The sequence below is a fragment of the Megascapheus bottae genome, chromosome 6 (assembly GCF_031878675.1).
Source record: "Megascapheus bottae isolate mThoBot1 chromosome 6, mThoBot2.hap1, whole genome shotgun sequence".
Lineage (NCBI taxonomy): Eukaryota > Metazoa > Chordata > Mammalia > Rodentia > Geomyidae > Megascapheus > Megascapheus bottae.
In genome coordinates, this window is record NC_143514.1 from 2,015,821 (window position 1) to 2,043,196 (window position 27,376).

The window sequence follows — 27,376 nt, forward strand, 5'->3', positions numbered from 1 at the left end:
TGCTTCCTATGGTAAATGCAAATTTGCTCTGGGTTCCAACTCATATCCAGGTCCTCCCTTGCAGGGCACTGCCTGTCAAATTGTGCAAGTACTTACTAAGTGCTAGCATTTTTGGCTTTAAACACTGACCTGAGTCATATTTCTCATACATCTGCTGACTCTGCACTGTGGCTGGGTCCCCAGCTCTCTAGAGCTGGCATCACCTCCCCAGAGAGGCTGTCCACACTCGCAGGCCATGAGGAGTGGAGATACTGAGTTTACTGACCTACCAGTTTAATTGCACCCCTAGGTGGGGATGTAGGGACCAGGTACGGTGGCTCATGCCCATAATCCTAGCTACTCAGGAGACTGAGATCTGAGGATAGAGGTTCAAAGCCAGCCTGGGCAGGAAAGTCCACAAGATTTTCTCCAATTAATGTCCAAAAAGCTGGAAGTGGAGCTGTGACTCAAGTGGTAGAAAAAAGCTAAGGGACATAATGCCCTGGGTTTGATCCCCAGTACCAAAAAAGAAAAAACAAACAAAAATAGTGTTGTTGTTTTTTTTTTAAAGAAAAAGCCAGGCACTGTGGCTCACACCTGTAATCCTAACTACTCGGGAGGCTGAGATCTGAGGATCAAAGTTCAAAGCCAGACCAGCACAAAAGGACCTGAGACTCTTATCTTCAATTAACCTCTAGAAAATGGGAAGTGAGGATTGGCTCAAGGGTAGGGTGGTAGCCTTGAGCTGAAGAGCCTAGAGTTTCAATCCCCATGACACACACACACACACACACCTGGGGATATGGAGCAAGAAGGATGCAGGGGTATTGTATGGGGGTTTGAGAAAGTGCCTGAAATCCCACCTCTGAACAGATCCTTTACTGCTAATCACTTCCTGGCTCTTAACTCTTCCATTTTATTTATTTATTTTTTTGCCACTCCTGAGCTTGCGCTCAGGGCCTGAGCACTGTCCTTGGACTTTCTCAAGGCTAGAGCTCTACCACTTGAGCCTCAGCACCACTTCCAGCTTTTTTCTATGTATGTGGTACTGAGGAATCGAACCCAGGTCTTCATGCATGCTAGGCAAGCACTCTACCACTAGGCCAAACTCACTCTACCACGAGGCCAAACTCCCGCCCCCCTTTTATTTTAATGTCTACAGTGGGTCGTCTTGAACTCAAGACCTGGATGTTGGCCCCTACCTTTTCCCTCAAGGTTTGCTACTGCAAACCATTTGAGCCACGCATCTGCTTCTTGCTTTTTGCTGGTTTATTAGAGCTAAGACTCTCAGGAACCTAGATCCCCATATCTCCCTCTCCTGAGAAACCAGGATTACAGATAAGAGCCACGAGCACATGGGTAATTAATCTTAAACTAAGGCATCTTGGGGAGCAAGACTCGTCCCCCCAGGTAGCTGGCAAGGGCTTGCAGGCATTTAAAAATGAAGCATTTTCTGGAGCGCAGTCCACATTGTATCCTTCTTTCTTGAATTAATAGCGTTGCGAACACTATGCTGGGGAGCTGGGGCTCTTTTCCCAACAGTCAGGAGTTTGAAGTGTCTGTAAGGCCCCTGCTTTCCGTGGCCTGATCGAAGGCTTTGTCTCTGCATCCCGCAGACCCCGAGCTCACAGGGAAGGGCTCAGCGTTACCCTCCTGAAGGAAAGGACGACACAGTTGCGAGTTCTTTTTCTCCTCTTCTTACTGGCTTAAGCCAAGTTGATACTTGAAGTCAGTGGGCTTGCCTGGCTCCGATCCATTGAGCAGTTGCTGTGCTCCTTACCCACAGCATCCCCAGGAGGGGAGGTTGAGCGGTCCCAGTGCGGCTCATTCCTGACACGATTCCTAGTAACCGTTTTGCACGTGTGCAGGTCCTTGAGCCGGGGCCTGGCCCCGTCCTGGCCTTCTGGCTGAAGCCCGCGCCCCACCACGGAGGCCGCGCTCGGGGTGGAGTTTACCAGGCTACCCGGGCTGGCTTTGAGCTCTCTGCCTGCAGGTTGCGGGCGTGAACCCCAGGCCTCAGCCTCCAAGCCTGGACGAGTCGGTCCCCCTGGTGGTGAGCGCAGGCCCGGGGCTCAGGGCAGCTGTCGGGGACCCAGAGGCCGTGGCCGGCGGGCGTGGCGGGGCTCGGAGGCCGGGCCCGGGTGCTCGCCACCCGCCCCGCCCACCGCGAACCCTCCCGCCTACCCACGCGGCGCGGCGGGAGGAGGGTGCGGGCCCCGGGACCTGCGAGGGCCCGCCTAGGGCCGCAGGGCGGGGACCCCGAGCGCCCCGAGCCCCGCCAGCTCGCGCCTCCGACCCCGCGCCTCGCGCCCGGGCGCCCCGCTCTGCGCCCGCGCGGCCGCGGTGGGCGGGGCCCGGCCGGTTGCCGGGGTAACCGTGACGCGCGCGGCGGGGGCGGGGCCAGCGTGCAGGTTGCATATTTTAGGGAGCGAGCGGGCGGCGCGGGCCGAGCTGCGGCGGGCCGGGCGCGGAGCGGACACGTGGCAGCAGCGGCGGCGGCGGAGTCGGTGTGAGCCGCGGGCCGCCCTCCTTCGCTCCCCCCTCCGTGCCTGCCTCCCGGCGGTGGTCCCGGCGCCCTCGTCTCCGCTCCGCGGGCCCCCGGTCAGCCGGGCGCCGCTCTCCGCTTCTCTTTCTCCTCCAGCCGTAGGGCCGGGCGCGCGGGAGCCGCCATGGGGAAGGGGGTGAGTGTCGGGCCGGGCTTGCGGGCAGGAAGGAAGTCGGCGGGCGGCCTGGCGGGCGGGGCCGGGGCGGAGAAGTAGGAGGAAGGCAGCGGGGCGCGGACGGCGCGGCTGCAGACTCGACGCACTTTGGAAATGGAGGCGCCGGGTCGCGGCCGGGCGCAGCGCGCGCGGAGGAGCGCGGCCCGGGCGCCGCGGGGAGGGACGGGCGGGGGACCCGGATCGCTGCTCCGCTGCCCCCTTCCGGGCCCCGGGCCCCGCCTCGCCGGCCCCTCCCCGCGCCCTGCCTCCCGGGCCGCCGGTCCCTCCGCGGCCGCAGCGGGGCGGCCGCCCTGGGAGGCAGCGCTGGCGTCGCCGACTGCGGCCGGCGGGCGGGCCGGTGCCAGGCAGGGTGTGACGTCCCCGCCCCAAGATGGCCCGCGCGGCACTGACCTCGCGGCCCGGGGTCCCGGGGCGCGCCCGGGGATGGGCCCTGGACGACCCCGGGCCGGCCGGGCCGGGGGCCCCGGGGGCTCGTTGGGACCGGGGGGACCTGAGGTCGGCAGTAGGTCCTGGTGGCAGCCACTTCTTGCGTCACCCCCTAGTCGGGCACCATCCGGCCTCGGCGGGGGAGCCTGACCCCAAAGTAGCCAGGTCCACTCAGGGAAGGAAAATATTGACCCCAGCTGACTCTAGCGAGGTTGCTGGTGGGCTACCAAGCAGCGGACCTCGAGAGGGACCGACAATCCTGGGCCTCCAGCACCTAGCTGGCTCGCAGGAAGGTCTTTGCAAAGCCCGGGCTATGGGGCGCAGACCTCTCCTGGAGGCCACATTCTGTGTGTGTATACCATTAACTGGGGCTTGAACTCAGGGCTTAGAGGCTGTCCTGAGTTATTTTGCTTAAGGCATCTGAGCCACAGCTCCACTCCCATCCTTTTGGTCTTTTATGGAGAATCTCATGACTTTTCTGCTTCCTCTTGAACAATTAGCTGGGTTTACAGGTGTGAGCCTGACAGCCAGCTCTAAATGGATTCTGAGGGAGGTTCTTGGTTAGGTGTAGGCCTGGGAGGGTACGTGGAGGCTGGTCTGTGTCTAGAGGATCTGGGCACGCCGGGAGACCTCCCGCAGTGGAATCTGGGGCCCCATGCCCCTGAACGTCAGACCCTAGGGCCCAGCCTCCAAACTCCTTCAAAACTCTTTCCTGTCTACTTAAAAAAGAGAAAAATAATTATAATCCCCCAGAAGTCAGTTTTCTTGGTGGAGACTAGAGTGATGTTGGTTGGATAGGAAAGGCAGAGATCTGAAGTATGTATGGAGATCTAGAAAGGTCATATTTGCCCAAGGTCAAATGGTAACTTCCTCAAGGTCAAACAAATGGTTAGTGGAAACTGACCCTGAGGTGCCAGTGGCTGTCTGCCTAATCTTACCGTTTTTGTGCCTGGGCTTTAGTATGCAGAATCCTGATGTTATTCTTCAGATGAAACTATTTTTGTGGTCAGTAATCAAGCATATTGAGTAACTGAAATTACATTAGTATGTTTAACCGCCCCTTCCAATTTCATACCTAGTCAGTCACACACAGGGGCTGGGGCACTGCGCTGCCTAACAGGATCCTGACCAAATGTCAGGGGTTAGCAGGCTCCTAGTTGTGGTTAGCACAGATGGCACGGTGCCCTCACTCTTGGGTGTTCTGCTGCACTGAACATTCAGTTGCTGATGGGGGGGGGTTATTGGGGGAGGGTTGTTGCTGACTGTAAGAGTCTAGGTGCTCCAGAGAATCCACATACTGAAGTGTTGGGATTTTTCCACATGAGGATTACAGTGTGGGTGGAGTATGACCAAACTGCTGAGAATTGGTTAGCCAGGAAGCCTGTTGGCAGCTAATTTTTAAGGTCATTGTTATTTTTCTCTTCTCGTCTCCCTTTTGTCCCTGCTGTTTAAGGCTTGGGTTTTGGTGGGGTTTCAGGTGTTTGTCTTTAAATAATCTAGGTTCCCAAGCCTTTGGAAAGGAAAATAAAGGAACAGCACTGCTGAATCATTGCTGGGTGAAATAGGATTTGCCTCCCCCCCCCCCTTTTTTTTCTCATTGGGTGTTGTTACTGCCAGTGACTTGGCTTAAAGTCTCATCTAGGCCTACCACCCACAGCATAAATTGCTAAGAAGCCCCAAAATGGTTTTCTCAAGTTCATAAATGATCATGGGAGAGCTGTTCGCTGCTGTTATGGGGTTGAGTTTGAAGATTAACTTGGTTACCTGGAACATAAATCATGGCTTCTGGGTTGTGATGTACAGAGGTTCAGGTACAGCGTGTTCAGATGGACTCAGCAGAAATCCTGCTGGTGTATAACAATAGCAGCTGCCCTTTTGAAGCTTGGCTTGAGAAAGTGTGACTAACTATCCTCTGGCTGCTTATAAAGCTAGTACTTTAGACTGAAAAACACTTTTAAGGCAGTCTTCCCAGTGGGAAGTTGCCCAGGCCGACCAGGGTGGATGACCAGTCCGGTGGGGAGAGCATGAGTGTACCTACTTAAAGCTTCAGCCTCTCAGTAACTGTTTAATTTTTGGTGTCTCTGCTAGTAAGTTTGTAGCACTTAGAATGAGTCACCTTGAAGCGGGAGAGGAGGAAAAGAGGGGGAGGCCTGAAGCCTAAAACAGGAGGTGTGGACATGAGCCCTAAAGGTGACTTAGAGAGTTATTGCTAGAGGGAGACTCAAGTCTGGCATCCCAGCCACTTAGGAGGCTGAGATCTGAGGATCACAGTTCAAAGCCAGCCTAGGTAATCCATGAGTCTTATCTTCAGTTAAGGAGTCGAGTGGGAATGAAGGTGTGGCTCAAGTGGTTGAGAACCAGCCCTAGAGCTAAAAGGCCTAGGGACAAGAAGCACGCAGGCTGAGTTCAAGGTCCAGTACTGGCACAGTTAAAAAAATACAACAGTGTTCATCCAGGTGAGGACTAAACCTTAAGACATAAACGTCCCTAGGATTATTATTTTGTGATCATGCTTAAAAATAAAAAGTGGGTTAAACATTTTAAAGCTTGAGAGCCTTGGCTCTGATTCCTGCCTGCACCATCCTACTGCCTTACAGATCATTGCTGTTGATAATACAGCACAAAGACTGGCTTTTGTTTCAGGTTTTTTTTTTTTTTTTTGAGGAGGCCTTAAAATACCTTTGACTTTTTTTTTTCGGGGGGGGGGAGATAATTAAAAAATTAAAAAATAGTTGCTTCCTTTGAGAGCAAACAAGTTTATAAAAAGTCCCAAGTCCTGGCTAGGCCTGGGATCTAGTGTTGTAATCTGGGCTCTGTTTATAAAGCGATTGGAAATCCCCTTTGCAAAGTTGCTATTGTATCTGAGCTTACTAGGTAATCAGGACTGAGAGCTAAGCTTTTCTCTTCAACTGAGGTTGCTGGAACGGCCCTTCTACCCTCCCCACACTCCCCAAAAATAGAAAATCATTAAAGATGGAAAACAATGGGAAATAGCACTAATTGCTTCTCAAAGGGAAGGAAAGACTGGCTTGTGAACCGGCTGTCCATGCTGGGCTGCCTAGAGCATTCGTGGGCTCTTGTACTTTCACTTTGTCATTTTTCACGTGAAGGATTAACCAGGATTCAGTCATTTTTAGTTCTGTTTTACATAGAGCAAAGGTGGCTTTTCTCAGCTCTCCCCCCTCCCTTTTTCTGTGTGAGGGGAAGGAGCCTGCCTGGCCATAGGCCAGCGGTGAAGCTCAAGTATCAGATCAGATGGGCTCCCAGCTCACTCATAGTAATCAGAGCGGCTGGGTTTGGACAGCAAAACACTGGCAAAATGTTTGCTTAGCCCTGCCAGCCCTGTGCAGTTTTGCATTACGCCAGAATGGTCCAGTTAAGTGCAGGAAACAGAACTTTCAAACCCACTAATGCTTTTTATCAGGAGTAGTCCTGGGGCTTGAACTCCCCCTAGAAGCTGTTCCTGAGCTGAGCTGTTTTTGCTCAAGGCAAGGTGGTTAATTGGAGATAGGAGTCTCACAGACTTTTCTGTCCAGGCTGGCTTCAAGCCTGGATCCCCAGATCTCAGCCCCTTGAGTGGCTGGGGTTGCAGGCATGAGCCACCAGCACCTGGCTTTCCTTAAATTCCTTTTTTACATGTTTCTGGGGTAGACCTGAACTTTCTCACGTGGGCATGAGTTGAGCATGTGAGGGGAGTGTGTTCTTTGTCTGGAGAGAGATGTATTCTCTGCATATGACTCACAGGTTAGTTGAGCTACAATCTGGGAATGTACACGTTCTTGGCATTTATTTGATGTGTGCTGGCAGAGAGCTGCCCTCAGCCTTCATTTTCTCTGTTTCAAACTGAGGGATTTTTTTTCTTATCCAGTAGATGTTCCCTTTACTTAGCAATGAAATGTATCTGGGCATTGCCTGTGTGGCTGGACTTGAACCCTGATTAGCAACAACAGTCTGTGTTCCATGGTGGTGGCTTGGAGAGTTTGGTGGCTGAGCTTTGTCTTTAGACTTAAATACTTGGGGTTCTGTGAGCTGGCCTCTGTGTTGTCTTTGTGGTGTGCAATCTTGGTGTTGTCCAGCGCCCTAGGGCACTTTCCTGCTCTTCCCTCTGGAGTTTTATTTTGTTTTCTTTATCCTCCAGTGAATGCTTTCATGGTATTGTGTTTTACTGTTTCAAACTTAACATGATGTTTCTCTAGTCCTGCATGCCTTCAGGTCAGCTGTCATTTTCTTAGCTTAGTTTCAAGGCACGGGTTAAAGAAGCCATCAGAAGTCCATCACCAGTGACTCACACCTGTAATCCTAGCTACTCAGGAGGCTAAGATGTGAGAGGCACTGCCCAGAGCTGGCCCAGGCAGGAATGTCCATGAGACTCTTACCTGAACTTTTCTACTCAAGACTGGTGCTCTACCACTTGAGCCACAGCCCCACTTTTGGACTTTTGCTTCCAGCCAATTTTTTCTTACGTTTTAACTGGCAGTGGGGGTTTTTCACAATAGATAGGGGGGCGCTGATGATAGATCACATGCAGGAAGGAAGGCTAAGGGTTGTCCTTTGGGGCAAGCAGACTCGGGGCTGGGGCTTGGGCTTGAGCTCTCTGTCCCTGCTGACTGACCAGCTGCAGCCCAAATTAAGAGATATGGAGCCGGGCACGCAGGGCAGGGCAGGGCAGGGCAGAGCTGGTGCTCTCTTCCAGCAGGCCGTGCATCTGGGGGAGGAGAGGAGCACCAAGACACTGTGGTGCCTGAGTTTCCTCCTTAGAGAGCTGCAGCTCCCGCATGAACAACTCTCCTCTCCCCCCCCTCAGCCCTTGCATCCCTGGCTAGAGAAAAACTCGTTCATAGCCATGTTTTAGGAGCAATTGGAAATGTAATAATTTATTACTGTAATAAACTGCATTTGTAGCTGTATCTTTTTCGATTGGCATGTAAGTGATGGCTTTGCCTCCTCACCTGTCCTGAGTGGTGAGGGAGGGACACAGCTGCACAGAACACTGCAGGCCACACTGCTCTGCTCCCTGCTAGCTCCAGACTCCCAAAGGAGGCTGCTAGGCAACCTGGGAGCCCAGCTTCCTGCCAGGGTGGCACTTGCCAAATTGAGTTCAGAGATACCGTTTCTGCGGTCTTCTTGCCTAGCCATGAATTAAGCCCCTTTTAATACCATTATTTTGCCTATTCCTCTGTCACTCTGGTTGGCCTAAAGCTTTCATTTTTTATTTATTTATTTTTCATATATTTTTATTGTAATTAATAGAAGGGTTACATTATATTTGGCACCCATGAGCGGGAAGGTCATTGATGGTCACGGAAACCAGGGACACACCATATTTGTGGTCTTCTTGCCATGACTGAACGCCCCAAGCACTTTTATGGCAAATAGAAACAGTTGTACAACCCGGTTTCACCTGCTCCCTATCACCTGTCCCTCTCAGACACAGGAGTCCGTAAGAGAGTCTCAGTGGTCACTGATGGAAACTTAAATATCACTGACACCCCACCTTACACACCTGAATAAATTAGCAGGAAGTCACCCTTTGACCTGTGGAGGACTGAGCCGCATGAGCGGCCTATTTCTGGACAAGCGTTGCCTAGTGAGAAAACTGATGTGAAGAAAAGGCAGTCTAGTCTCTCAGTGTACGTGCTTCCCCGTATCTCTCTTAACCTGTGCTTCTATAGCAGGCAGCATTAGAAGAGTTTATTAGGGGACCTGATTCCCAGCCAACCTGCCAGCTGTAGCTTGGAAGCTGCCAAGCATTTATTTAGCAAATGGTGATAATACTCACCTGTGGGCAAGGCCCAGCTGCTCTTCAGTTCCTTCTTTGAAATAGAAGAGATTAGAAGTCAGAAAGCAAACAGCGTGCACAAATGGAGAGACAGAGATCTTACCTCTGGTTTTCATTTATTTCAGTATATTCTGATGGTCACCTTGCTTTAAAATGTGTGAGCTATATTTTATCGGAGCACTGGGTGGTTTGCGTACCCAACCTCAGCTCCTCAGGAGGCCAAGATTTGAGGATCTCTGTTTGAGGCCAACCTAGACAGAAAAGTCTGAGATTCTAGTCTAATTAATCAGCCAAAAAGCTGGACGTAGAGGAGTGGTTCACATGATAGAGTGCCAGCCTTGAGCGAAAAAGCTTGAATTCCTGAGTTGAAGCCTCGGTACTGATACAAAGAAAAAAAATCACAAGAAACGAGCTAGTGTCTGGCTAGTATTATGCTTTCTCGGGAAATGTGAGGAGGAGACCCCACTGGACCCTCTCCAGGAGGGTCCCTTTCTAGGAGGGTCCACCTGTTGGTTTGATTTTTGTTGTTTTTTCACTCAGAGTATACTGCCCCACTGCCAGCATGGTTGGGTGATGGTGGAGAGAATGTCAGGAATGTAGACTATCTTTAGGCATGCTCCAGTCTGGACAGATAAGATGAATACTCCGCCACCCCACTCTCCCAGAAGACAGCACCTGCCCAGTACCAGTCCAATGCCAGCAGCCAGAGGCTGAGGCAAGCAACTGAGGCCCATCTCCGCATGACCAGTGAGGCGAGGGAGTCTTCAGGAGTCTTGAGTTCAGTGTGGCCTCACTGCCGTAGGGATTCTGCCAGTAGCACATGGCTTTGGGGGCTAATTGGCTTATCAGCAGTGCACGTTGCAATCTGGACATCCATTCTTAAGCCTTGCTTTAGGTATTATTGATGCGTACCTCTGGAAGCCAGAAATGGCTGAGAGCCACCGAGTGATAATAATGGCTCCACTTACCATCACTGGAAGAAAATTGCTAATGCCACCTTTTCTCCCCCTTCCAGTTAGCTGGCTAGGACTGACTTTAGGACCGAGTTCAGCTTCATGGAGATAAGCTCAGGCATCTTAACTGGGTTGGGGGTGTGCAGCTGTCTAAATTTAAAGTAAGGAATCAACATTTGCTCTAAATTCTTGTGGTTCTGGAGAGGCGTGGGTGGATCCTGTGAATTACATGGTAAGGCACATGCTCTTCTGACATCGTGCTGAAGTCAAAATACTTCCAGTGACTTTCATTTGGGAAGATTTTAGGGACTCCATTTTTTTTTTCTTTTGCGGGGAGAGGGGTCTTAAAGAATTTTAGGATCTTTTAAGTTCATCTGGTCTGGGTCCTTTTGTGAGCAATCAAGGTTATTTAACATAATGACTTTGCAACTAGCATTTCACTCCTTCCCCTAAATGCAGAGTCTGTGTCTGCAGGCCCTCTTAGGGGAATAGGAACTTGAGAGTTAGTGACTTACCCCAAGGGAACACTGGTGAGGGTTGGAGCCAAGACTCACACGCAATCTGTGTGAGCAGAGAGCCTGCGGCCGTGTGAGGATGGTTTGATCCTTTCAGTGTGAATATGGGAGATGGAGGCCGGGTCTGTCGCTCGAAGCTTGGTGTGGTATGCAGTATGAATGTGTTTGTGAAGGTTGTCCCCGTGTCACCCTGCGACAGCTCCAGGCAGCTGCTATCTTGAAGCCACCTCCAGCCCCCAGAAGACCTTCAATTTCTCTAGCTGTGCACGGATCACGGCCTCTGATTTCCCGCATTCTCTCGTAGGCTGGACGTGATAAATATGAACCTGCGGCCATTTCTGAACATGGAGACAAAAAGGGGAAAAAGGCCAAGAAAGAGAGGGACATGGATGAACTTAAAAAGGAAGTCTCCATGGTATGTACTTGTGTGTGTATGTGAGAGAGATTTTACTTTAAAAATTAATTGCAGAAAATCTAAGAGATTCTTTTAATTCTAATTAACCAGCAAAATCTAGAAGTGGGCTATGACTCAAGTGGTAGAGTACCAGACTTGAGCAAAAAAAAAAAACCCAAGCAATACCACAAGTCCCAGAGCTCAGGTCCCAGGATTGGCACAAAATGGTGCTAGAGGGTTGTTACTTGTTTGTGCCGGCTTTACCAGAGGCCTGCAGAAGGAGGCAAGGCTGATGTCACATGTCTTTGCTTTTCTCTGGATTAAAACTACCACGGCAGGCTGGCACTAGTAGATCCACCTTTAACCGCAGCTGAGATTTGAGGATTGTGGTTCAGAACCAACCCAGGCAGGAAAATCCGCTCAAAAACTGAAAGTGCCAGAGACTAGCCTTTGGCAAAAAGAGTTCAGGGACAAGGCCCACGCCCTAGGTTGAAGCCCCACAACCGGGGGAAAGAAAAGGAAAATGCCCTATCTAGGGACCGGGAGTTTTCCTACTGGTAGAGTGCTTGCCTGGCACACACGAAGACCCGGGTTTGATTCCTCGGTACTATACATGTAGAAAAGGCCAGAAGTGGTGCTGTGGCTCAAGTGGTAAACCTCTAGCCTTGAGAAAACCCAGGGACAATGTCTAGGCCCTGAGTTCATGCCAGGACTGGAGAAAAAAACAAAACAAAACACCCTACCTAGTCAGAGAAGCCTCCCGAGATGGCTAAGTGCAGGGGACTTCCCTGATTCTTGGGTGGGGTTAAACCCAGCGCTGGCCACCATGATGGGAAATAGCGTGACCCATTGAACAGCTGAGGAGATAGCATGGAGAGCTTAGTAAAGACCCCTGGTATGGATGGAGGGGTTTTGTTCTAATGTCACTATATGTGTTTGTTTTCCCTTAGGACGATCATAAGCTTAGCCTGGATGAGCTCCACCGGAAATATGGAACAGACTTGAGCAGAGTAAGTTCTCTGAAACTCGTCCTGGTTTCTCCTCTTAAGCTGACTCCATTGACTCCATGCCTCAGGTCTGCCCTGGGGGGCAGGGGCTCCGGGTGGCACACACTTTCCGAATGTCTTATAAGTGACCGTGTGCATTTCCCTGTCGTGTCTGCGGTGGTGAGAAGCAGGATCATATACTTTCTCTGGGGTTTTCTGCATTTGGGAAATGAAGGTGCCCACTTTAGCCAGTTGAGTCTTCAGCAGTCGTTTCTTTGTATGTTTCCCAGCCTGGTCTGTTGCTGTGTCAGAACTTTGGTGGTAGATCTACTTAAAATATTTGTGTATAAATCACAAGAGCCTGGTGCCCCCGGTGGCTCACACTGTAATCCTAACAACCCAGGATCAGAGTTCAAAGCCAGCCCAGACAGGAGAGTCCATGAGGCTCTTACCCCCCAGTTAAACCAGAAAACCGAAGTGGAGCTGTGGCTCAAGTGGTAGAGCCGTAACCTTGCCCAGGCCCTGAGTTTAACCGGTGCGTCGTGGGTTCGGGCTTACCGGGCCTGAGAAGCAGGGCATTGGGCAGGCGCTCACCGTGCAGCTCAGGACACTGGCCATGACTGGTTTGTTTTAATTGCTAAGCATAGTAGCTCATGAGTGCTGTTCCTCCGCCCGTGTATTTCCCTCAGGGCTTAACAACGGCTCGTGCTGCGGAGATTCTGGCCAGGGACGGCCCCAATGCCCTTACCCCGCCTCCCACCACGCCCGAGTGGGTTAAATTTTGCCGGCAGCTCTTTGGGGGCTTCTCCATGTTGCTGTGGATTGGAGCAGTCCTGTGTTTCCTGGCCTACGGCATCCTGGCTGCTACGGAGGAAGAGCCTGATAACGATAACGTGAGCCTCGTCCTGGCAGGCGGTGTGGGTTGGTGGGTGCACAGGGCCCCTCGGCCTCTTCCTCTGCTTCTCTGCTCATTTTGCTTCCTTCCTTGGTGCATTCAATGTGAGGTGTCTTGCCTTTGGGGTGCTCCCCTTCTTCCCTGTCCTGTCTCTGTTTCTGGAGCTTTGATCTTGATCAGCCAGGAAGCACTTGAATGCTCTGTCTCTGTCTGGAGTCCTGGGCCTACCCCTATTATCCACCCCCCAGCTGGATCTCCAGCTTACCTTCCCCCCAGCTCTATTTTCAACTCAGCTTCCTCCCTCACCCCCTGCAGCTCTGTCTCCAGCTCACCTTCTCCCCCCCCATCTCCAATTCACTTCCCCCAGCTCTGTCTCCAACTCATCCCCCCCCCCCAACTCTTATCTCTGTCTAACTCACCTACTCCTACCCGCAGCTCTATCTCGGCGTGGTGCTCTCGGCAGTGGTCATCATAACTGGTTGCTTCTCCTACTACCAAGAAGCCAAGAGCTCAAAGATCATGGAGTCCTTCAAAAACATGGTCCCCCAGGTACTTGACGTGTGGTCCTTCCTCCCCCACTCAAGATGGGAAATAATGAAGTTTCTCAATGTTAGTCTGGGTACCAGCTGTAATCTTAGACTAAGATCTAGAGGACTGTGGTTCCGAGCCAACTGGAGTAGGAAAGTCTGTGAGACTCTTGATCTCCAGTTGACTGGCAAAAGGCTGGAAGTGGAGCTGTGACTTACACGGCAGAGCTCTAAGCTTTGAGCAGAAAAGCCAAGTGAGCACGAGGACCTGAGGTCAAATCCCGGTACAGGCACCAAAAAACAAAAAAAGTTCCATTCAAACAGAGCAAGCACAGTAAGAGAAATAGCCTGGAGTGCTTGCGAGCAAAGCCTCAGGTTCGATTCCTCAGTACCACTTACGCTGAAAAAGCCAAAGTGGTGCTGTGGCTCAAGTGGTAGAGCACTAGCCTTTAGAAAGCCAAGGACAGTGCCCAGGCCCTAAGTTCCAGCTCTAGGAATGGCAAAAAAAAGGTATCTTGGGTAACTTGAGCAGACTTTTTGTGTCTGTTAGTGAAGAGCTAATCGCTGTCTTGGCTGTGCACTCTTTATGATTAGTAGATCAGCAGTCCTTTGGTTTTCTTGTGTTGGACACTTTCCCTGGCACCCATTGAACGGTGCAAAACGGTTCTCCTTCCACAGCAAGCCCTGGTGATTCGCAATGGTGAGAAAATGAGCATCAACGCGGAGGAAGTTGTCGTCGGGGACCTGGTAGAGGTGAAAGGTGGAGACCGCATCCCTGCAGACCTCAGAATCATATCTGCAAATGGCTGCAAGGTAGGTCTTGAGCAGAACTGCCCCTGGCCTAGGCGGAGAGCTGGGGCTGATGTGGGCGCCTCACCCTCCTCCCCTGTCCCCACAGGTAGACAACTCTTCGCTCACTGGGGAGTCAGAGCCGCAGACAAGGTCGCCGGATTTCACCAATGAGAACCCACTGGAGACCAGGAACATCGCCTTCTTCTCCACCAACTGTGTGGAAGGTAGGCCACTTGGCAGCCCTGGCAGGCCCTGGTGTTTCTCACGGGCTGTGGACCAACCAGCAAGAAACCATAGCCACAGTTAGTGTTGTGCAGGCATTGCACAATGTGGAGGTGGCCCCTGCCCGGCTGTCCTTCCGCTCTCCCCCTCCACCTGCGGGGCCGTGCATGCGGGGAGTGCAGCCGTGCCATGCTGTGCTTTCTAGGCACCGCCCGAGGCATCGTCGTGTACACCGGGGACCGCACCGTGATGGGGAGAATCGCCACCCTGGCGTCCGGGCTGGAAGGCGGCCAGACCCCCATCGCCACCGAGATCGAGCACTTCATTCACATCATCACCGGCGTGGCCGTGTTCCTGGGGGTGTCTTTCTTCATCCTGTCCCTCATCCTCGAGTACACCTGGCTGGAGGCGGTCATCTTCCTCATTGGCATCATCGTCGCCAACGTGCCCGAAGGCTTGCTGGCCACCGTCACGGTGAGAGGCGTGCGAGGAGCCGTGGCTGCGAGGGGATTCTGGCCGGTGGAGCGGGGGCTGGGGCAGCGGGGCTCAGTGGCACCGTCTGGTTCCAGGTCTGTCTGACTCTGACCGCCAAGCGCATGGCCCGGAAGAACTGCTTGGTGAAGAACCTGGAGGCCGTGGAGACCCTGGGCTCCACCTCTACCATCTGCTCCGACAAGACCGGAACCCTGACCCAGAACCGCATGACAGTGGCGCACATGTGGTTTGACAACCAGATCCACGAGGCCGACACCACGGAGAACCAGAGCGGTGAGCGTGGCCTGCCCGCCCACCCCACCTCTCAGAGGCTCTTCCGCTGCTCCGTTTCTCTGATTTCTGCCATTTGTTAAAAGCCTTAAGGTTCATAGAGAAGCCTGTCCATACACACGCCTGGAATTAGTTTTATTAAGCAAGCGCGTGTAACCCTAGCTATTCAGGAGGCTGAGATCTGAGGATTGTGGTTCAAAGCCAGCCTGGGCAGAGCAGTCTAGGAGACTCACCTCCAGTTGACTACCAAAAAGCCGAAAGTGGCTTGAGAGGTAGAGTACCAGCCTTTAACAAAAAACCTAAGGAACAGCACCCAGGCCCTAGATAGGGACACAAGAAATTAAGTGAATGAATGAGTGAATGAGCAAACACATGTATAACATTGGAGCTTTTGATGAAACTAAAAGAACTAAGAACATAGTGTAGCATTGAGTTATTGCATCATTCTCCTATCCTGTTTTGTCACCTCCAGGTGTCTCCTTCGACAAGACCTCAGCCACCTGGCTTGCTCTGTCGAGAATAGCAGGCCTTTGCAACCGAGCTGTGTTCCAGGCTAACCAGGATAACCTCCCCATTCTTAAGGTATGCTCCAGCTCCCTGAGTGCTGCGTTCTTCAGGAGTCAGGGATATCACCACTCAAAAACTGGCAGGACTGGGATTGGAACTCGGGGTCTTCTCACTTAAGCCACACTGGCCTCTACCACCCCAGCCCTGGAGGGGACCTTTATTTTAAATAGCACCCTGCTTGCATGGCAGCTTCCCTGTGCTTGGAATTGCCTTACCTTGTCTCTGCTGCGGTTATAGATCTTGCCATGTGCCATGGGAAATGGAGTAGAAATTTGTCCCAAGCCAGGTCTGGGCCAGGGAAGTGAAGGGCTTTGTGGTGACAGACTGGTCAGATGAGCTTTATTCCCCTGCCTTCCTGGTGCAAGGGGGATAAAGCTTAACTGTGGCGGGGCTGCTTGAGTGACTACATAATCAGATTTGTATAGTAGGCTACACCCTCAAGCCATTTATTTTCTTAAATATATAGCTTGGCTATTTCTCTTATTAGTCCTTAGCTTGTTTATTAGTGATGTAAAAATAAGACCAGGGCAGGAACCATGGAGCCCTTGGAATTCGGCCACAGTCTGAAATGACTGTGATTTGGCTGCATTGCCCAGGTAGAGCAGTCCTTCCAGATGGAACGTGGAACATTCCTATAAACCCACCCAGCTCCTTGAGTCCCCCCGGGGCCACCCCTATCTTGCCAGGCCCTCTCCTGGTGCTCAGTGCATGTGTTGAAGTGGTGGGGATGGCTTGGTTCTTGCACGTGGTTGTCTTGGCCTTGATCAGTGCTGATTTAAAGATGGTGATGTTTATCTTGGGAGTAAGACACGAGGTACTTGTTTTGTATTTTTCCTTACCTCAAAATGGAAATTTTCAGGACTGGGAGTGTAGCCTAGTGGTGTAGAGTGACTCACCCTGCATGCTCGAAGCCCTGGGTCCAATTCCTCTGTACTGCATACACAGAAAAAGCCAGAAGTGGTGCTGTGATTCAAGATTGAGAAAGCTCAAGGACAGTGCCAAGGCCTTGAGTTCAAGCCCAGGACTGGCAATGAATGAACGAATGAATGAAATTTTCTAGTCTTTGAGCTCATTCCTGTAATCCTAGCTCCTCAGGAGGCTGATATCTGAGGGTTGTTGATTAAAGCCAACTCGGGCAGGAAGTCCATGACTCTTCTCTCCAGTTCACCACCCAAAATCCAGATGCAGAGTAAGGGTTCAAGTAGTAGAGCCCCAGCCTCAAGCAAAAAGACTAAACAGGAAAGTGCCCGGGGCCGGAGTTCAAATCCCAACACTGGCATATATAAGGCAGACCCCGTTCGTTGTGTGGTGGTTCTTCCCAGACTGCTTTGTGGTGAGCCAGGTCTGTGTCGGGGTAACCTGGTGTGCAGGCTACATGCACATGTGTGCACCCAGCTGCATGCACGTGCATTCATCAGCTAGCAGTCGTGGGCTGCTCCCCCATCTCACCAGAGAATGTGCACGATTGGGGCTGCTTTGCCCAGTCCCAGGGCCCTGAGCCATTCTCGTCCCGTTCTTGGGCAGTGAGCCCAAGGGACTGCACTTACTCAGGCGCGATCTTGGAGCTAGAAGAGTGCAGCTGAGAGCTGCCTGTTGAGTGATTCAGGGGCATGGAAAGTGGTTGGCGGAAGTTAGTGGGGGTCGGGGCACCGGAAGCTGGGCTCTTGCCATCCCTTCTCCCGGTCTGGTGCTGTGGGCTGGATTCTTGCCTGAGCTCGGTGAGATGGGCCCAGGTTTCCGTGGTTAACGGCTGCTGCCTCCGTTCCCCAGCGGGCCGTGGCCGGGGACGCCTCCGAGTCTGCTCTTCTGAAGTGCATCGAGGTGTGCTGTGGCTCTGTGAAGGAGATGCGGGAGCAGTACACCAAGATCGTGGAGATTCCCTTCAACTCCACCAACAAGTACCAGGTATGCGGCGCCCTCCTGCCCGCTCCTGCAGCCTGCACGCCCCGGAGACCGGGCTCTTCTGAACAGTGGTCCGCCCCTTTTCATGGTTTGAGGGAGGGGTGGGGGAACACATGCACAATTGTGTACAGGCCCCCGTTTCCTGCAGGACAACTCTGCACACACAGCGGTGGCTCATGCCTGTAATCCTAGCTACCCAGGAGGCAGAGATCTGAGAATCACAGTTTAAAGGCAGCCCAGATAGAAAAGTCTGTGACTCTATCTCCAGTTAACCAGCAGATTAAAAAAGCTGAAAGTGGAGCAGTGGTTCAAGTGGTAGCACAGACGCTAAGGGATAACATCCAGGCCCTGAGATTAGCTCCAGTACTGGCGCACAAAAAATAAGTGGTATGGCTTCCTGGTGCGCCTGGAGGGTGTGCTCCGGGCCCTCCGTGTGCTTCCGAACCTCAGCGCTCGCATCAAGAAGGCAGGCAGTACTGGCTGCTCTTACTCGGGGACCCGTGGCTGCAGCACCCAGTGGTTCCTTCCCTCCCCACAATGCTTCTTTCAGCTGTCCATCCACAAGAACCCCAACACGGCTGAGCCTCGGCACCTGCTAGTGATGAAGGGCGCCCCGGAAAGGATCCTGGACCGCTGCAGCAAGATCCTCCTGCACGGCAAGGAGCAGCCCCTGGACGAGGAGCTGAAGGACGCCTTCCAGAACGCCTACCTGGAGCTGGGGGGCCTCGGAGAGCGAGTGCTGGGTATGCAGAGTGGGCGTGCCCCGGTGGCAGGGTCAGGTGGTAGTGGAGGGCCGACCGCCTTCCACTCTGCCTTTGGGGATATGCTTTGGTCGCTTGCCTATTTTGAAAATGGCAAGTGCTGAAGGAAAGGCCTGTGCCGTAGACTTGGGGAAGCAATCTTAAGGGTTTGGACTTCTTAGACCTGTGATCTCCTGGGGCGGGGGCGGGGGGAACACCAATTGCTCACGACTGTAATGCTAGCTTCTCAGCAGGCTACGATGTGAAGATCATGGTTCAAAGTTACTTCCAGAAGAGTCTGTGAGACTGGTATCTCCAATTAGCCAGCACAAAGCTAGTGGGGCTGTGGCTCAAGTGGTAGGGTACCAGCCTCGGGAGGGAAAAGCCCAAGTACAAGGAAGATCCTCAGTTCCAGTCCATGCAGGCACAAAGAAAGAGCTTTCCTATCTAGCCTGTTAAGGCGGCTCTGAATCCAGCCAGCTCTTGTGTCTGGAGCTGTTCCTTTTCTTCTGCCATCCTTAGCAAGGACACACATGTCCACAGCAGCTCTGCGGGACAAGAGCACCGCTGTCCCTTGCTTCACATACTTGCAAGCTCATCTTCCATTGTCCAGTGCACTCAGGAACTTGGCAGTTGTGAACTGTTTTGTGGGTTGAATACTAATCACATACGTGTGTTCTTCCTATTCCTGTTAGCTTGAGGCAGTCAGAACTGGTTGTTCCCAGACAGAGTCATAGCCTTTCCACACTCCTGACCCAGTATCTGTCTGCCTGTCTGTCTGTCCAGCAAAGGTCAGTGTCTTCCCTGCAGTTATTGAATGGCTTCCCTTTACCACCCTCATTAAAAAGCAGCCTCTGGGCAGACGCTAACGGGTCACACCTGTATTCCTAGCTGCTCAGGAGGCAGAGGTCTGAGGGTCAGGGTTCAAAGCTGCCAACCCAGGCAGTCAAGTCCACGAACCAGCAAAAAGCCCAAAGTAGAGCTGGCTCAACTGGTAGAACATCACCCTTAAGTGAAAAAACCGAGAGCACACAGCCAGGCCATAGGTGCCAGTCCTGACAAACTCATGGCCCGTGGAAAGGAGCAGTGCTGGGGGTGACAAGCCCTCGGCAGCACTGCAGGCTGCACTTACCTCTGAGGAGCTCCCGTGGCAGCTGAGTGGGAGATTCGTCAACAGAAAATGCAGGTTGCAGACACCTGGGCTCTGCAGAGTAGGAGCTGTGCCAGGCATTCCAGGAGTGGGAAACCCACGCGGCTCCCGCACACGGCACTAGACAGGCGCTGCTCTGGCAGTTCACTGTTACACTGCACACTTCTTGTTCCTTGATAATGCGTGGAAACGAATTGTCTTTCAGGTGTTTCTTTCCTAGAGACACAGGGTCTTGTCATATAACCCTGGCTGTCGCATCATGAGCTTTTGGTTGATTAATTAGAGATGAGAGTTTCATGCACTTTCCTGTCCAGGCTGGCTTTGAATCGTGATCCTCAGATCTTCCCAAGTAGCTAGGCTGCTGAGGGTGAACCACCGGTGCCCAGCTGTCCAAAGGAGACTTAAAAGAATGTTCAGATGAAGTCAGGCAGGCTTTGCCCCTCACCCTGGCCCCGCTCTCCTTGTAGGTTTTTGCCACCTCCTTCTGCCAGATGAGCAATTTCCCGAGGGCTTCCAGTTTGACACGGACGAGGTGAATTTCCCTGTGGACAATCTCTGCTTCGTGGGGCTCATCTCCATGATTGACCCTCCCCGGGCAGCTGTTCCTGACGCCGTGGGCAAGTGCCGGAGTGCTGGGATTAAGGTATGTACACAGGCTCTGCGGCTAGCGTCATCTCACGGGGACTCGGGGGTCCCCAGGTCCACGCACTCTGCTCTTTCTCGCTTTGCCGTAGAAGTGATCAATTAGTGCTAGGGGTTCAGTAGTTAATAGGGAAGAGGCACCCCTGCTTTTTAACTAAAAAAATGTAAATGAGCAAGGGATGTGAGGTTGTGCATCAGGACAACAGGCAGCGAGTGACTTCTTTTTCCAGTAAGCTGCTTTGAAGACCGGGAACCTCAGCTACTTGGCCAGATGCCACCACGTGCACGCATGGCCAGGTGGCTGCACTTGAGATTCGTTCCCATTGTTCCCATCCTCGTGTGTAATACTGCTTGGAAAAGCTTGGCATTAAAGCATTCCCCTTTGTGCTTTGTTTCTTTTAAAGTTTATTTTTGTCAGACGTCTGTGGCTCTCACAACTGTAATCCTAGCTACTCAGAAAACAGACCTGCAGATCATGGTTCAAAGCCAGCCCTTGAGACTCTTACCTCCAATTAACCAGCAAAACAACTGAAAGTGTGGCTCAAGTGGTAGAGTACTAACCTTGAGCAGAAAAGCTCAGACAGTGCCCCGGGCCCAAACCCCAGGAGCAGCACCAGAAAAAAAGTGAAACAATTTTGCATTTTTCCTTCTCCATGCTGTCCCTACAAGTCAGGCCAGTATAGAAACACCATCCACTGGTATGGAATGCCTATAAGTCCCACCACAGTTTCACTTACGTTTTTTTCCTTTGCTGGTTTTACTAAGTGTATATGTCCTCGTGAATACAGATAAAATCTGTGTTGTGGGCAGGGTGACGCCGCTTGTTGGTACTTGCGTTCTCCTGTGGGCTGAAGAGCACAGTGGTTGCTCATGAGCCCCTGTGCAGCCGCTTGCTTTGAAGCCACATCAGGACCTGATGATTTCTCCCAACAGGTCATCATGGTGACCGGAGACCATCCGATCACAGCCAAAGCCATTGCCAAGGGCGTGGGCATCATCTCGGAAGGCAACGAGACGGTGGAAGACATCGCCGCTCGCCTCAACATCCCCGTGAACCAGGTGAACCCCAGGTGCGGCTGGGCCACGGGCTCTGTGATGAATCTGTTCTCTGCTGCTCCCGGTTGGGACACACCCGCCTTGCCACCGGGCAACTTGTTGTTGGGGGTGGGAGTGGCATAGAAGCAGAAATGGGGGTGATTCTTCTGACTTGCTTCTGGAAACCTGGGGCTCACAAAGGCTCGGGTACTCTAGAGCCAGTGAAAATCAGGAGGAAATAACTCAAATGAGCTGATTTCATGGCATTGACCACAGAAGCCTCGTGCTCAGGGTGTCTTCAGTTTTCAGTCCATGCCAGCAGTGCAGTGGGAAAGGGCAAAGCTGAAATTCAAGCTAAACCCATAGTGAAACGGGTCTTTCTTTGGGGACAGCCTGGGACCTCCCCCCTCTCCCCTCCCCCACCACTGCGACTTCATTGCCCTAAACCATTGCCAGAGTGTCTACTAAAGACGGAGAAGGGAGGTGACGCCCCGTGAAGGCAGCCATCTGAGTTTTCCGCGTGTGTGTGTGCGCACGTGTGCACGTGCACGCAGTGCTGCTATCAGGGCTTGCGTTCCGGGCTGGAAGTTGTCCTTTAACTTTTTCACTGGACGCTGCTGCTCTACCCTTTGAGCCACACCTCACTTCCAGCTTTTTTGCTGATTCATTGGAGATAAAGAATCCCACCCAACTTCTCTCGCCCAGGCTGGCTTAGAACTACTGTTCTTATATCTCAGCCTCCTGAGTAGCTAGGACTGGCAGGCGTGAGCCACAGGAGCCTGGCTTCTGAGGTGTCCTGTGTCACACCCCTTGAGGTGACGGCATGTTGGTGAGGTACACGTTGGCACCTTACTCATTTTCTTTTTGGTCCTGACTTCCAGAGATGCCAAGGCCTGCGTAGTGCACGGCAGTGATCTGAAGGACATGACCTCCGAGCAGCTGGACGACATCCTCAGGTACCACACGGAGATCGTGTTTGCCAGGACCTCGCCCCAGCAGAAGCTCATCATCGTGGAAGGCTGCCAACGACAGGTCAGTGAGCCCTGAGGACCGGCACACGAGGTGTGGAGGTCCCATCTCCACCTGAAGCCTTACAGACCCTGGGTTCAAGCCCCAGTACCCATAGAAGGAACAGAGCAGTGTTCTGAGAGCCTGTTTGTCTCCCTCTGCGCAGGGCGCCATTGTGGCCGTGACGGGAGATGGTGTCAATGACTCTCCAGCCTTGAAGAAGGCGGACATCGGGGTGGCCATGGGGATCGCTGGCTCTGACGTGTCCAAGCAGGCCGCCGACATGATCCTGCTGGACGACAACTTCGCGTCCATCGTGACGGGGGTAGAGGAAGGTGAGCCACGGCTGAGGCGGCCGCGTCTGCCTGGAGGGCCTGCTGTGCGGGGTGCCCGTCTGTATCCCCAGCGTGCCAATCTTGCTTTCCTAGGTCGTCTGATCTTTGACAACTTGAAGAAATCCATTGCATACACCCTCACCAGCAACATCCCAGAAATCACCCCCTTCCTGATATTTATCATTGCCAACATCCCACTGCCACTGGGGACCGTCACCATCCTCTGCATCGACCTGGGCACAGACATGGTGAGCAGACGCTGGGGTGGGGCTGTGGGCGCAGCCTGGGAAGAAAGGTCCACAAGGCAAGTGGAAGTATGGCTTGCGTGGTAGAGCATCAGCCTTGAGTAGAGAAGCTAAGGGACCAACCCCAGGAAGAATGTGCTGGCATTCGGGCCTACCTGCTTACCACATAGGAATGTCACGTTTCGCCCAGTTTTTCTTTTTTTTAAAACGCTGCTTATGAAATGGTCTCATGAATTAGAAAAGAAAAATGCTTAGAAGAGGAGAAAACAAGAGTTGTGTATCGGAAGGCTCCTTCCTGCCATAATCCTAGCCGCCCAGGCCGAGATCTCAGGATTGTGGCTTGAAGCCAGTCTGGTCAGGAAAGTCCATTACTGAATTAAAAATCTAATTCGTAATAAACACCAGCTCCTCCCTCCCCACCCAGGTTCCCGCCATTTCACTTGCTTATGAGCAAGCCGAGAGTGACATCATGAAGAGACAGCCCAGAAATCCTAAGACGGACAAGCTCGTGAACGAGCGGCTGATCAGCATGGCCTATGGGCAGATTGGTGAGCCCCGGCCCCTGCCACCGCCCCCGCCCCCTCGGCCACTTCAAAGGGATGTGTGTAGACACGTGGTCCCTGCCGGCGCAGGTCTGAGTGCTCTTCCCCAGGAGAAGCCGGCGTGGGCCTGCCTTCCCACTGGCTTTTGCAGGCAGCTGCACTTCAGGCTGCACATCTGTACCTGGCGGGGCTCAGTGCAGCCTATGCACCCACGGGCCCCCTCGCTGACCTGGGGCTCCCCAAGACTAGAGCACTAGGGAACCCGTGGCTTTAACAATTGGCATTTGGTCCCCACCAAAGCCCAGTCCTACATGCAGCCTTGTCCCTCATCTGGGTCCCGGGCTGGACTGCCCCACAAGCAGTGCTGTGTGCGTGCAGATAAGGTATTGTAACGAGTGCGTGGCATGAGAGGCGATTATCGCCTGCTGAGACGGCGACTTATCATCATCACACTGTGGCTGTCCACAGCCATGGCTGATGGCCTGAGTCGACCTCCAGGGAAACCTCTCCGGATGTGCAGGATGAGGTCTTGTCCCTGGAACTCAGGGTGTCCCCCTTAGATTGGATGACGGAGGGAGAGGACCCTGAAAATGGGGGGAGAGCCTGGGTGCCTCAGAGGGGAACAAGATGGCAACAGGAAAACTCTGAGGACAGGACTCAACATTTTCAAATTAAAAGGTGTTAGTGGTGCGTACCTCTGTCATCCTAGCTGCTCAGGAGGCCGAGATCTGAGGATTGAGGTTCAAAGCTAGCTGGGGCAGAAAGGTCTGTTATCTCCAGTTAATCAGCAAAGAGTTGGAAGTAGAACTGTGGCTCAAGGGTAGAGCCCCAGCTTTGTGCAAAAAGCAAAGCTACAAGTGTGAGGCCCTGACTGAGTGCAAGTCTCAGGACTAGCACATACACACAGAAGTAGGCAGGCCAGTTTCTCAGAAAGCTCACGGCCTTGTTTGAACAAGGTGTCTGTGTCGTCTTTTAAGCTTTAAAAAGGGACTTGAGCTGGGTGTGGTGGCTCACACCTGTAATCCTAGCTGCTCAGGAGGCTGAGATCTGAGGATTGAGGTTCAAAGCCCCAGCCGAGGCACTAAAATCCATGAGACTCTTAATCTCCAGTTAACCACCAGAAAACTGGAAGTGGGGTGTGGCTCCAGGGGTAGGGTGGTAGCCTTGAGCTGAAGAGCTCAGGGACAGTGCCCAGGCCCAGAGTTCAAGCCCTACAACCCACCAAAAAGAATAGCATGCCTTGGGGCAGGGCGGCTGTTCCCCACCCTCACCCCTCTGCTGGGCCTCGCCGGGCCCTGCTCATGAGGCCTGCACCTTCCCAGGGATGATCCAGGCCCTGGGCGGCTTCTTCACCTACTTCGTGATTTTGGCTGAGAACGGGTTCCTCCCAATCGACCTGCTGGGCATCCGCGTGGACTGGGATGACCGCTGGATCAATGACGTGGAGGACAGCTACGGGCAGCAGTGGGTGAGCAGTGGCCTGACCTGTGCACTGGGCCCTGACTTGAGCGGCCCCTCAGCCACAAGCATGCCCGCCTTTCCTTTCAGACATATGAGCAGAGGAAGATCGTGGAGTTTACGTGCCACACGGCGTTCTTTGTGAGCATCGTGGTCGTGCAGTGGGCTGACCTGGTCATCTGCAAGACCCGGAGGAACTCCGTCTTCCAGCAGGGGATGAAGTAAGGGACAGCGCACACAAGGCCACATTTCCATAACCTAGAAATTCGCTTGGAAAGATAATTAGGAAGCAACATAGCATTTGTATAGTCCGATGCTTCACACCTGCAGTTCTTGCTGCTCAGGAGGCTCAAGCGAGCCCGGGCAGGAAAGTCCACTTATCCCTCAAAACGCCAGAAGTGGTGCTGTGGCTCAAATGGTTGAATACTAGTTAGTCTTGGGCAGGAAAGTTCAGGAACAATGCCCAGGCCTTGGGCTCAAGCCCCATGATTGGCACAAAAGGAAAAAAGATAAACCTCTATTTGTAGCTTTAAGCTCTTTTCCTGTTGTGTTTCAGGAACAAGATCTTAATATTTGGCCTCTTTGAGGAGACAGCGCTGGCCGCCTTCCTGTCCTACTGCCCCGGCATGGGTGTCGCCCTCAGGATGTACCCCCTCAAGTAAGTGGTCCTCAGGTGTGGCCCGCGCAGCAGCTTGTGCGAATGTGCACGCGTTCCTGTGCTGTCTGGATGTGCGCAGGTGTCCTGGAGCTGGGAAGGGCAGGGCGGCCAGCTGGAGCCCTCGGACTCCACAGCTGGAGCCCGGCTGTCGTGGAGTGTGGAAACCCAGTTGAGCTCACACTTGTGTGTCCGAGCCAGAGCCAGCCTCTCCCGGGGCTCTAGATTCCCTTCCCCAAGGAAGAAGGCTGCAGGGCGGCTTCCAGATGTTGTTGTTGGCCCTGGCTGGGAGGGGTCCCGAAGCATGGGATCTCGGGGGGAGGGGCGTGCCCTCTCTGCCATGAGGGGACATACTGATGTGGAAGGTGGGCTGGCAGACCCCCTGGTCTCCAGGTCTGGGGCTTGGAGCACAGGAGCACCCAGCGGACTGTCCCAGATTCCACTGAGAGACCCTGTTTACGTGGTGAATAGCTGCTCTGGATCCACACCTGCAGTACTTGTCGTGAACTCTTTCACAGTCCTTCAGTGCCAAGACAGACATGCACTGAAAAGCTGAAACACTTGAAAGCCGGGTGCTGGTGCCAGGGCCTGTAATCCTAGCGACTCAGGAAGCTGACACCTGAGGACAGGGAGTCAAAGCCCGTAGGGACAGGGAAGGTCAAAAAGCTGGAAGGGGAAGTATGGCTCAAGCGTAAGAGCCCGTGTTCAACAGCTCAGTGCCAGTCTACCAAAAGGAACAAAGCACCTGGAAAGGGAAGAAAAGCAGGCACTCCACAGTCACCACAGGAAGCATACCCACTCCCTACAAACTGATTCCTGGGAAACCAGACCCATTCCAGACCTGCCTGCCGAGACGCTGCACTTGCTGTATAGTCACTCCCTTGGAGACTCGGCGTGGACTGTCACGACCCACAAGCTCGTCACCACACTTGTCACCACATCTGTGCTGTCTCTGTCCTCCTCTGGGTGGGCCTCACTCCTCTGGGTGGGCCTCACGTGTATCTGACTCTACCTCCCTCTCCCTCAGGCCCACCTGGTGGTTCTGTGCCTTCCCCTACTCCCTCCTCATCTTCGTGTACGATGAAGTCAGGAAGCTCATCATCAGACGTCGCCCTGGGGGTAATGTGCCTGCGAGGGGGAGAGGGGTGGGCGGGGGGAGGGGAGGGAGGCTGGGGTCTCCAGACTTCGGTTGGCTTTGCTGTTGTAGTCCAAGTTTGGTGGGCTGAGTCACACTTCCAGCCTTTCCTGAGTGTGGAACATTCTGCGGCAACTGAATTAACAGATTATATATTTTTTGTTTATTTATTTATCTTATTTTTTGCCAGTCCTGGGCTTGAGCTCAGGGCCTGAGCACTGTCCTTGGGCTTTCTCAAGGCTAGAGCTCTACCACTTGAGCCACAGCACCACTTCCAGTTTTTTCTATGTATGTGGTACCAAGGAATTGAACCTGGGTCTTGGTGCATGCTAGGCAAGCACTTTAACCACTAGGCCAAACTCCCATCGGATTATATTTTATTTATTTATTTTGGTAGGTCATGGGCCTTGAACTCTGTGCCTGGGTTCTTCAGCTTAAGGCTAACACTCTACCGTTTGAACCACAGTGCCACTTCCTACAGATTATATTTTAGACTTTAAAATACAGACCAGAGGTAATGTTGACAACTGATCAGAAATTTAGTGATCACTGAGTGGTGGCTCACACCTGTAATTCTAGCTACTTGGGGAGGTTGTAATTTCAGGCCAGCTGAGCAAAAAACAGTCCATGAGACTTAGCTCCAGTTCATCAGCAAAAAGCTGGAAGTAGAACTGTTGCACAAGTGATAGAGCGCTCAACTTCTTCTAAGAGACAGTGCTCAGGCTCTGAGTTCAAGCCCCAGGACTGGCACCAAAAAGACAAACATGAGCAATCTTCTTAGATAATACAGTGTTTCTAGAAAGTATGCAGTGGGGTCCTGAGTGGGGTTTGGGAGTGGCGCCTCTCCACCCTGCATTCTCCCCCAGAATGCTGGAGCTGGACCCCATACCCACACCTCTTTTTTGCTGCCTACAGGCTGGGTGGAGAAGGAAACCTACTACTAGTCTGGTCCTGCACGCCTGGAACCCCGTGCCACCCTCTGCATCCTCCACCCCCTGTGTACTCGGTC

At 52.9% G+C, this 27,376-nt stretch overlaps 1 protein-coding gene across 1 annotated transcript; it reads left to right on the forward strand.

Annotated features, from left to right (window-relative positions):
- The first annotated feature begins 2,434 nt into the window (after nucleotides 1-2,434).
- On the forward strand, nucleotides 2,435-27,376 carry Atp1a1 (ATPase Na+/K+ transporting subunit alpha 1). The gene is made up of 23 exons (XM_090334089.1): nucleotides 2,435-2,660; nucleotides 10,677-10,787; nucleotides 11,717-11,776; nucleotides 12,442-12,645; nucleotides 13,083-13,196; nucleotides 13,853-13,987; nucleotides 14,073-14,190; nucleotides 14,394-14,662; nucleotides 14,758-14,956; nucleotides 15,426-15,535; nucleotides 17,291-17,425; nucleotides 17,973-18,165; nucleotides 19,780-19,955; nucleotides 20,888-21,024; nucleotides 21,871-22,021; nucleotides 22,164-22,332; nucleotides 22,426-22,580; nucleotides 23,002-23,125; nucleotides 24,442-24,587; nucleotides 24,668-24,798; nucleotides 25,134-25,235; nucleotides 26,260-26,351; nucleotides 27,283-27,376. The coding sequence occupies exons 1-23, from the start codon at nucleotides 2,649-2,651 to the stop codon at nucleotides 27,309-27,311; spliced, it is 3,072 nt and encodes a 1,023-aa protein (XP_090190215.1). The 5' UTR covers nucleotides 2,435-2,648; the 3' UTR covers nucleotides 27,312-27,376.